Source organism: Ruditapes philippinarum, unplaced genomic scaffold (assembly GCF_026571515.1).
Source record: "Ruditapes philippinarum isolate M1 unplaced genomic scaffold, ASM2657151v2 ctg571_1_1_1_1, whole genome shotgun sequence".
In the NCBI taxonomy this organism is placed as follows: Eukaryota; Metazoa; Mollusca; class Bivalvia; order Venerida; family Veneridae; genus Ruditapes; species Ruditapes philippinarum.
In genome coordinates, this window is record NW_026860049.1 from 377,820 (window position 1) to 388,572 (window position 10,753).

The 10,753-nt window shown below is 31.2% G+C and overlaps 1 protein-coding gene across 1 annotated transcript; it reads left to right on the forward strand.

Moving 5' to 3' along the window:
• Positions 1-8,111: 8,111 nt before the first annotated feature.
• On the forward strand, positions 8,112-10,216 carry LOC132758720 (zinc finger protein 862-like). The gene is made up of 2 exons (XM_060750424.1): positions 8,112-8,325; positions 8,610-10,216. The coding sequence occupies exons 1-2, from the start codon at positions 8,112-8,114 to the stop codon at positions 10,214-10,216; spliced, it is 1,821 nt and encodes a 606-aa protein (XP_060606407.1).
• The last annotated feature ends 537 nt before the right edge of the window (positions 10,217-10,753 follow it).

The following is a 10,753-nucleotide window of genomic DNA, read 5'->3' on the forward strand; positions in this document are numbered from 1 at the left end:
TTGGGTGAGCAGCACACTGGACTACACATTGATTCAATATATCAAAATGCATCAATATAATAAGTCGCACAGTCGAAAATTCAAATAATTGTATTTACATAGTATGATATTTAATGTAATGTCATTTGATAAGTTAACACCAAAGACAGCGCTAAAATATAACATATAGATAAATGTTAACAAGCATATTTGAACACAATTAATTAAAAACGGATTATATCATACATTTATCTCATTTCGAAGTGACAGTGACATGTAATGTTTCTAGTTATGCCAGTGGTCTGTTTAGCTTATTGCTGAAAGACGGACTGTAAATTAACATTTTTCACGAATCACCGTTAGAAAATTGTGGTAATTCTAGTTATAATGTGTGCTTAAATGTGTCTAGACGCCCTCTTTGTTAAAGGTTATCCTTTTAGGCATTCCTTTAAACAGCGTGGCAATTACATGTCATTTTCAAGTTTGAACGGTGTCATGTTACTGAGCAATTTACTATGAGGGTATTGCTATGCAATGTCTGTTAAAGCTACCAGATGTATAAGAGGTTTGCAGAAAATGTTATCAATATCAAGTGTAAACTGATTATAAACGTGCTGTTATATCACTGAGGATGCTCTGTAATCAAACTTTTAGATATCTCAAAAGTCTATTAATTGGTAACCTAAAACAATACTGTAGTCAACAAAACATAAGACTAAGTTTTTAAATTTAAATCATACTTAAAACAGGTAAAACTATTGATAATTGTTTAAAATTGCAAAGGTGATTCGTTTTATCAATGATCTAGAAACTGAACAAAATCCCTACTAAACATTTGGTTTAAAATCTGATTCTCAAAATGTGCTGTTACAAAGACGGATTAAATCAGTTGTATTAATCACAAATTGTGTGCATTAGCTGTCAACTCTTGATGATAAAATTGGAAACTTGTTTCTCTTGTTTGAGATGATATGTCGGGATAATGAAATATTTTTGGTAGAACAAGTATCAATTGGGCAAATAAATGGGATTTTTTTCTGAAAAAAATGTCTAAATAGGACATGCTTATAATATCACAACTATATCTGATATTATAAAATATAGTGTGATCTCATCCCTATAAGGGGGTAAACAGTTAAAGTGGTTTAACCAATTCAACAATATTTAATCCGTTTTTCATTTTTAGCACTTTGTTCTTGCAAGGAAAGGCTTGATTGTTACAACATTGGATTTGTCCATGTATTTTCTAAACCATAAGATCATTTCAGGTATTTCCCCTTTATGGTGTTCGGATACATTTTCTTAGTTAGACCATTATCTTTCATTCTAGATAGCTTTCACAACAAAATTCGACAAAAAAATGTTTTATTTATCAGATTTTTCAAACAAAATGGCGCCGTCAATGTGAAAATACACAGGGAGATAATAAGAACGGCGAGTGCATTGTTGTAGAATAATGCACGCTTCGGGCCTTCTTTGTTTATATAGAAAAAATTCCGATAGTGTTAGAATTTTAATTTAATCACAAGAAAGACAACTGATAAGGCTACATTATCTTGGTTATTACTATAACTTTCAACAATTTTCCTGTCATTTCGAAAATTTAAGAGTTATTTTTTATCAGAAATGAACTCCTTATGAATCTAGCGTTTAATCTGCAACGGTTTAAATTAGTTTATTTCTAGATAAAGGATGAAATTCTTACCATGTTTTCTTTTCAAAAGCAGATAAAAGTCATATTTATCTATTAAAGATGACAGAAATAAAAAAGGGCAATAAAAGTGTAAGTTTTGTATCAAGTCAAACGAAAAAAGAAACAAGTATAAGGTTGGTCACAAATAATAAATACCTCGAATGACGCAAAACCAGATTTTAAATCGTTGTACAATCACCAGATGAGACCCAACTATTTATCAGTTGAGGTTATGAAATACACTGAATAAAGCATATATGTCTAGTTTCTTTTTTGTAAAATATACAAATGTTTCAATCATTAAAAAAAATATTTTAATCATTTAAAGAGAGACAGTTTGCCTATCCGAGAGTGGGTGTTTACAGGTCAAAGTCAAATAACTTTAGATTTTGTTGAGTAAATTTGTATAATAAATAACCCACCTGACACACAGAAAGTTCTATAAATATCCTTCGAAATATATCGTAATCATTCAAAATGATATAAAGAGTTGAACAGGTTTTTTATAGGCAGTTTTTATTTTTTTTATCGTAAATATTTTTCACTATTAATTATTAGTCGATGACCGTCATAACAGTTATAAATATGTAGTCAGTTCAGATCAAATCGACAACAAAAATTGTGCATAATGTCACTTTACATAAATAATTTTGCTGTTCATATTTTTTTTTAAAAACTGCACACGTCAGGCACCTTTAAGAAATTCTTAATATTCATTGTAGCGATGATTATTTTTTTTTCATTTTACGTCTGTTCAAAACTTTCTGTTGATATTTTGTGATAAACCAGCATATTCGCATTTTAAGATATATATGGATTTGAAGATTTTTTTTAACTATTAAATGAATGTCGTTAAGTAATCAAACTTCATTCATGTAAATTTAGACATAAAACCCAAATGCCAGTTATGAATTCATGAAAATAATCTCAACTGCAGTGCATTCAAAACCCAAACAATACTGTGTTGTTACTAATACATGTAGCTTCTTTCCAATAGATTCATGTATGTTTTAATCAAGATTTTGATCAAGTGGGAAATATGTTTGTTGGCCTTATTTATTTGACATGAATTAGAATCATGTAAGTACATGTACAATGATAATAAAACATTAACAAAATCATCGTTTGGATACTAAACTAGCATAGAAAAAGGGAAGAAGGATAAATTGCAATACTTTTGACGCAAATAAATAACATTGAAGATGGTTTATTACGATGGCAACTCATCAAACTTGACATTTTATCTGATAAACTCTCCTTATGGCGAAACTAGTTTTCGCAAATAACCAATACATATAAAATACAAATTTTTATTTAATTTTACCCATGATATATGGTGCTATATCAGTCAAATATACTTCATATTTTTATAAAAATAAATATGAAATATAAGTATGAAAGTGGGCGGAGTAACAACTCATTTTTATTTTAAGGGATTTCTTTCGCCATTTTGTTTGAAAAATCTGATAAATACAAAACAACTTTTTGATGAATTTTGTTCATGAAAACATGAATGATAGAAAATGGTCTAACTAAGAAAATAAATCCAAACACCAATATCTTTAATTCAGTCATTAACGCTGTACAGACGTTTAAAAGAATTGTTTACGTGACGTCACAATGTAGCGCCAAATATCGCATGCAATACAAGACGCATCTATAAATAATATATTACTGCGCGCTGTGCAATTACAGTTGCGTAGCAAGCAAGGGGGTTTGTCACCAATTTTCTTTGATAATGAAATTAAATAAAAAGTTTTAAACATGATAAAATGACACATATGTTCTCTAGCCGTCCCGGCTCGTGAAAATATGTGGCATTTTATCATGTTTCGTGAAAATATATTCCATATTTCACTCAAACGAAAAATATCCCCTCTTAATGTCAGTCAAATATATTTCATATTTGTAAAAAATAAATGTGAAATATAAATATGAAAGTGGGCGGTGTCAAAACTATTTATTGTAAGGGACTTCTTTCGTCATTCTGTTTAAAAAATCTGATAAATAAAAACAACTCTTTGTTGAATTTTGTTTTGGAAACTATCTAGAATGATAGAAAATGGTCTAACATAGAAAATGAATCCGAACACCGATATCTTTAATTCAGTCATTAACGCTGTACAGACGTTTGAAGAGTTGTTTACGTGACGTCACAATGTAGCGTCAAACATCGCGTGCAAAACAAGACGCATCTATAATTAATCAATATATTACTGCGCTGTGTACAATTGCAGTTGCGTAGCAAGCAGGGATATTCTTACATTTTTTTGATAATGAAATTAAATAAAAAGGTTATTTTTCGCTTTTCTTGAAATATGGTATATATTTTCACTCAACATGATAAAATGCCTGATATTTTCACTCGCCGTCCCGGCTCGTGAAAATATGTGGCATTTTATCATGTTTCGTGAAAATATATTCCATATTTCACTCAAACGAAAAATATCCCCTCTTAATATACTTCGAAACAATAACACAATATATCTTTATACTAGAATTTAGAATTTTGAAAATATAATAAGAATTCTGGACTTTTTGAATAACAAATCTAGCAAGTACTAAATTTGGAAGGTAATTAATCAATAAATAGTCAGTGTGTGATGATAAAAGATTAACTATTTGTGATGACATAGGTTTACTATTTATCAAACACAAAAAAAGTAAATTCAAAATGCTCTGGTGTCCCTCTGTAGTTAACACTAAATTCGTACTTCATGCATATTCATAAAAAATCTTACCTTCTATTGAGTTTGACAAGAGAGCTTTGTTTTATTCCGTAATAATGATCCGTGATTAAACCAATATTCTATCAACAAATATGCATACATGAATTACAAAACTTTTACATTCACTCAATGTATCAGTTCGTGTCACATGTCATCATGGATTTCTGTTATATTATAACAAATATGAATTCCCGTAACAGATAATGAGTGTTAGATCGGACTATTTTCTCCATCAGTATTGTAACAGATTAAAATCTATGACCCTAGAACGTCTGTAAAAGGAAAGGATGTTATATTTCAGAAATAATAGATCCCAAACGGTGATTTTATCGCTCAGTAAAATCACTGTTTGGAGAAAGGATGCAGGGAATAATATCACGAGGGTGTAGCCCGAGTGATATAATGATGCGCATTCGAACGACAAATATATATATATAAATTTGGAGTAAATTTGGAGTAAATAAACGTTCATACAGTGCTAAAGTATAAAACCCAAGTACTTTCAGGGTATTACGCCTTCATCAGGGATGTATTACATGTATAATGTGCACACAATAGAGCACAAAATCTTTATGCGTTTGTACTATATGGTATCAAAAGTTGAACTGAAAAACAGTCGCAAGAAAGGTGATAAAATTGCATCGATTATGAAAAAAAAAACGTTATTGAAGAGTCATTGTGTTATACTTTACAAAAGAAAATATAGCCTGCGGACAATATGGCATAACGAATCTTAAGAATTAAAAAAAACATTTTTAACAAAAACTGAAAAATAAAACTAAATAAAGTTTTATTTACTAAAAGTATAATGTAAGATATGCAAGCTGCAACCAATAGGCTATTTTATGAATTGGAAATTTTCAATAGGGTGAAATTTATAGAGATGCTCCCAGGCACCGAACTAGTGTCCTCCCAGGCACCGCCTGATTTCTAAAGGAAGGTTTAAAGCAGTTTGTCAAATATAGGCGAGACTTCGTGCTAAAATAAGTCTCCTTTATTGATTCCTAATGGCTCAAACGTATTCAGTCGGTGAATCCAGTATGTCTAGCGTGGTTTCCGTGTTACATCTGACCGCTGTGTGTTGTTATGTTCGATATAAATATATATATTATCAGTATTTGTCATTGTTTTGATTGCGAACGTTAAAAGTGAAAAACATAGTCTGAATAAATGTTAAGGCAACACTTGATACGCAAGAGATGATCGAAATGGTACTACAAGCGACATATAGTCAAATGTTGAAATACCTTCTGTATCGTGTTCTATTTATATAAATATACCTTCTTAATAGTAGCCAATTATCAATTATGTTGAGTGCCAAAAGACTTGCTGTGAATAAAACCTTTTACACGAATTATAACATACGAAAATGTAGCAATTATAGTACCACAGTAACGAGTGCTTAAGTAAGTCTTAGACGCCTTTTTTTAATGTTATCCCTCTAGGCATTCCTTTAAACAGAGCAAAAATTACAAACCTCTTTAAGTGTGAACAATGTCTTGTTACTGAATAATTTCCTTAGAAGTATTGTAATACAACATCAGTATAAATGTACTAATGACAAATGTTTAAATGCTTTATGTATGAAGGTTGTTAATATATAATGTTAACGACATAACTAGGTTTATATTTTCATGTCTTCTACATTTCTACAGTTGATCGGAGAGCATTGTTTTATTTTGTTAATACGACAAATGAATACAGGTCATAAACCTGAAAAAGGGAGAGATTTAGAATTTAATTTTAAATGAACAAGCATTCAGCATCAACTATTAAGTTTCCTCTAATTAAGAACATTAAGTGTGTACAAGTTTATGATTTATTCCTCCATAATAAAATAATATATTGTTGAAGTGATCAAAGAGTACCACGTGAAGAGGGGAGATCACCGTTCTCGGTAGGTAGCTATCGACAAAATCAGGAGAGTACTCCCAAGTGTAAAATCAATAATCAAAAATCAAACAAAAGATATAATTTATCATGTCAACCTTCTATCATTATGATATTATGATATTTGTTGTTTCTTGGTTAAACTTGACAGAAACTCATAATTGCAGGATAATCATTATTTTCACGACAATATTATTTAGCGAAAAGATGTTAAAAGATATTAATATTTCGTTAATACGCAATGAACATAGTTTATGATATTCTTTTTTTGCAATGACATCTATATCAGTCAATAAAATCTGAGCAGGAATTTAATTAACGTCCAGTAATGATATATTGAAGTTTATGGTAAAAAAAACTGCTTTAGGAGGGAAAATATAATAGGTACTTTGACTCAGAGAAGAGTTTCAATTTTGAATTTCTGACAGAACGCAGTGATAAATGATCAAACTCAGTGATAATATATTATATAACTCCAAACTATACATATCTGGAATTGTTTCTGATACATTTTATTTCCTTGTATTCCAAATAATGATAAACTTGACCTTTTGTAAATACTCTAATCAACTTAATAATTTTAGATTGTTTCTTAGTTTTTCCCACAGCAGGAAAGCTTTACGACCTAATTGATAACATTGATAACATTTTATTGATTTTAATTCATATGAATGATTTTCTTATAAGACCTCAAACGATCAATCAATGCATTTTAGGCTGTGTTGTTAAGGCTTATCAAGTGTATTTCATACATGTGTGTAATTTAATTCCCAATGTAAATATTATGAAACAACAAGTACATCATCATTTGCATCATTACATAACTTTAGTATTTATTTTTTATCAATTTCTTTTGAAAAAAATGTTTGTAAAAATCTTATTTTATTGTTTTTAACTAGTTAACCAAATTAAGATATTAAGTTGTAGTGAAATAATAACATTACAAATAAAATAAAAATATTTAAATCAGCTATTTAAAACAAAAAACTTTGTACATATCATGTCAACCCTATATAATAAAATTGGTAAGATATAATTGTTAAAGAAAACATGTCGGGAAAATAAATCATTATTTTGTAAAAAAAGAAAGAAAAAAAAAGTGAAGAAATTTTTACTCTAAAAATACGTCTTAACAGGACGTTATAGTATATATTTACAACCATTTAAAGAAATTTGTTGGACACAGGTATATTAGAGGTGCGACTAAACTATTTTAGATCACATTGTTGATGACTGTTAGACACTATTTGTTTGGACATTTCCAAAAATCACAACTATAATTGATTTTTTTTCTGAATGTAGTTTTTGCAACTTATTTTTTTTCAAAATGTAGTCACGGGTGAGACACATTTTGTTTATTTTTTTTTATTTCAATTACAAATTGGTGAGTACTTTCATGTTTGGTCTAAGATATTGTTTCACTTAAATTTAATGTTGGTCGTGTGTTCTTTAAAGAAAACGACAGAAAACAAAAGTAGTGTCATCGTTTTATCTTGTTTGTTGCAAAGGAAAATGAAAAAAATAACGCACGACCAGTGTTCAATCTAGAGCGCGCCATTGCGCCATTGGCTCCCTAAAATGACTGCCGGCGCAAAACAAATTTAACTGTGGGCCCGACGGGCGCATTCGCTTAGAAAATACCATTACGGTATTTAAGGTACTTTCTGTTTATTTTTACGCTTTACGCTCATTATTCACGCACCTGTTGACTGTGCTAGTATTGATTTTTTCAAGAGTGGTAAATATATGCCCGCGCATCGTAAACCAGTCGGTTGCTATAGCGTTATATCAGCAGCTCAGTTCTAAATTTAGCGCACACGATGAAAAGAATTTCCGACTTCTTTTTACCGAATTCAAATGCAAAAAAATCGAAGTCGCCCGATAAAGAGCCGACGAAAAATGTTGATAGTGTTCCATGTACATCCCAGTCCGACCCCGGCCCTTCTGAATCGTCTCAAAGGCGTGAATTTCAAGGAAAATGGCTCAAAGATGACCGATTTAAAAATTGGCTTATTTTTGATGACGATAAAAAATGTATGCAATGTTCGTTATGCATTAAAATGAGGGAAAAAATCCGTTTGTTACAGGTTGTGTCAACTATAGAACTTCAACTCTTGAGCGACACATGTCTTCTTCTGACCATCAGAATGCCCTTATTGACCAACGTGGTCAGTCAGTTTTTCAAGCATCTTTTAAGTCTGCATTTGACAAAAAGAAAAGCTCAATTATTAGTGCTTTGCGTACAGTTTACTGGATGTGTAAAGAAAAAATTGCAACATTGAAGTACAGTTCTCTTTTAAGCCTTCTTAAACTATAAGGTTGCCCAGATATTTTGACTTTGCATTCTGGAGATAATGCCACCTATGTGTCCGAGAGGGCTGCTGAAGAATTTCAAGATGCTTTAAATCATGTTATAGAAAATGGTATGAAACAGAAACTAGCTTCAGCCCGCGCCATTTCTCTAATGTGTGATGAGAGTGATGATGTTTCAGTTCAGAAAAAGTTGGTCATATTTGCTAGGTTTATTCCTGAATGCACTGACTTTCAGCCTGAAACTCATTTTATTGAGAATGATACTATTGATAAGGGTGATGCTGAAACTGTGTACCAATCATTGAAATCTGTGGTAAGTGCAAAGGGTATGGATGTCAGTAATGTAATGTTTTTTGGCTCAGATGGAGCGGCAGTTATGACTGGTAAAAAGTCTGGTGTTAGTGCTAGGCTTTCAAGTGATCAGCCACTTATTGTTAACATTCACTGTGTGGCACACAAGCTAGCTTTATGCACAAGTCAAGCAGCTGAGAGTATTCCATATCTAAAAAAGTACAAGGAAATTTTGACAAATATTTTCTACCATTTTAAACATTCCTCACTGAGAACTGCAAATCTGTCTAAAATTGAAAGTGTTTTGAATGACAAACAGCTAAAAATCAAGGAAATTCACAGTGTACGCTGGTTTGCATTTTATTCAGCCCTTGAGGCAATATTTCACACATGGGGTTCCTTAGTTACTTATTTTGAGCAAGAAAAGCAAGCTGAGAAAGGTGGAACTGCAAAAGGGATTCATTCTCAGCTAACCCAGTTTGAATTTGTGGGTGTAACTTACCTTTTTATGGACATAATGCCAATACTTACCAAACTGAGTCTCAGCTTTCAGAAACAAGACATTGATATTTCTTTAGTACAACCACTTATTCAGTCAACAATCTCACAGCTTGAACACTTAAAGCAGAATAATGGTCACTACATGCAACTGTTTAACACAGCATTGACTGAGAATGGACTTGACTTGAGAGATCATAGCATCTCAGCAAGTAAAAACAAGCAAAAACATTTGAGTAACATAAGAAGTGACTTTATTCAAAAAATAATTGCTCAACTTAATGTTAGATTTCCACAGGAAGATACATCAGTTATAAGTGCTCTGGCAGTCCTTGGTTTGAGAGGTATATCCTTTGTGCAGAATATTCCTGACCATGGAAAAAATGAAATTAATAAACTATGTGATTTCTATGGTTCAAGTAATAATGACACAGACAGTGAACCTTACATTGATAGTAACCAATTAAGGATTGAGTGGGAAATTTTAAAACCTCTTGTAATTCAACAAAGGTATCCAACTGACAATATATATAATTTGTGGAAATTGATTTTTATGTATCACAAGGAGATGTTTCCAAATCTTTTAAAACTTGCTGAGCTTGCTCTTATTGCACCCTTACAAACTGCTGACTGTGAAAGGGGGTTTTCTACCCAGAATGATATTAAATCATCAGACAGAAATAGATTGTCCTCTAACAGACTGAATAAATTAATGAGGATATCTCTGCACAAAGTTGACATAGCTGATTTTGATTTTGATAAAGCTGTAGATGCATGGCTATCAGTGAAAAATAGGAGAGCTTTCTCCAGTACAAGTACCTAACTGAAAAACTTTTTTCCAAAGAAAATGTCCTTGCTTGTTATGACATTCACTTATTCATAGTTTACACAGTTTATTATTATGTAAAGTTTGAACTGTTAACATTTTATGCAGATTAGTTTGAGTGAAATTTGAAATTAATGAATTGACTGTTTCCAGAATACCTGATATTATACATGTACAGTATGTATGAGTAATTAAAAGAGTTGTCACTGTTATTTCATATTTTTACCTTATGTATATCTGCATTAACAATCCACCTAGAAAAGCAAAGGTAATACTTTATTTGAATTTCAGTGTGGCAATACCACGTGACATTGACGTCATTTTCGGCATCATTTCCAAGACAAATGTTGCTCGATTCGGAAAAGAAAATAGCCGTAAATATTTTATTTCTGTACCAATTTCTTTGGGATATGCACCAGTCTACGGGGAAAAATATAAGCTTTCCATAGAATATTGGATCTTCGTCAGTTTATAAGCCGTTTTATCAAACACTTTGCATAACCTTGGAAGTTGCTTGTATTAGAGCGGGCTTCA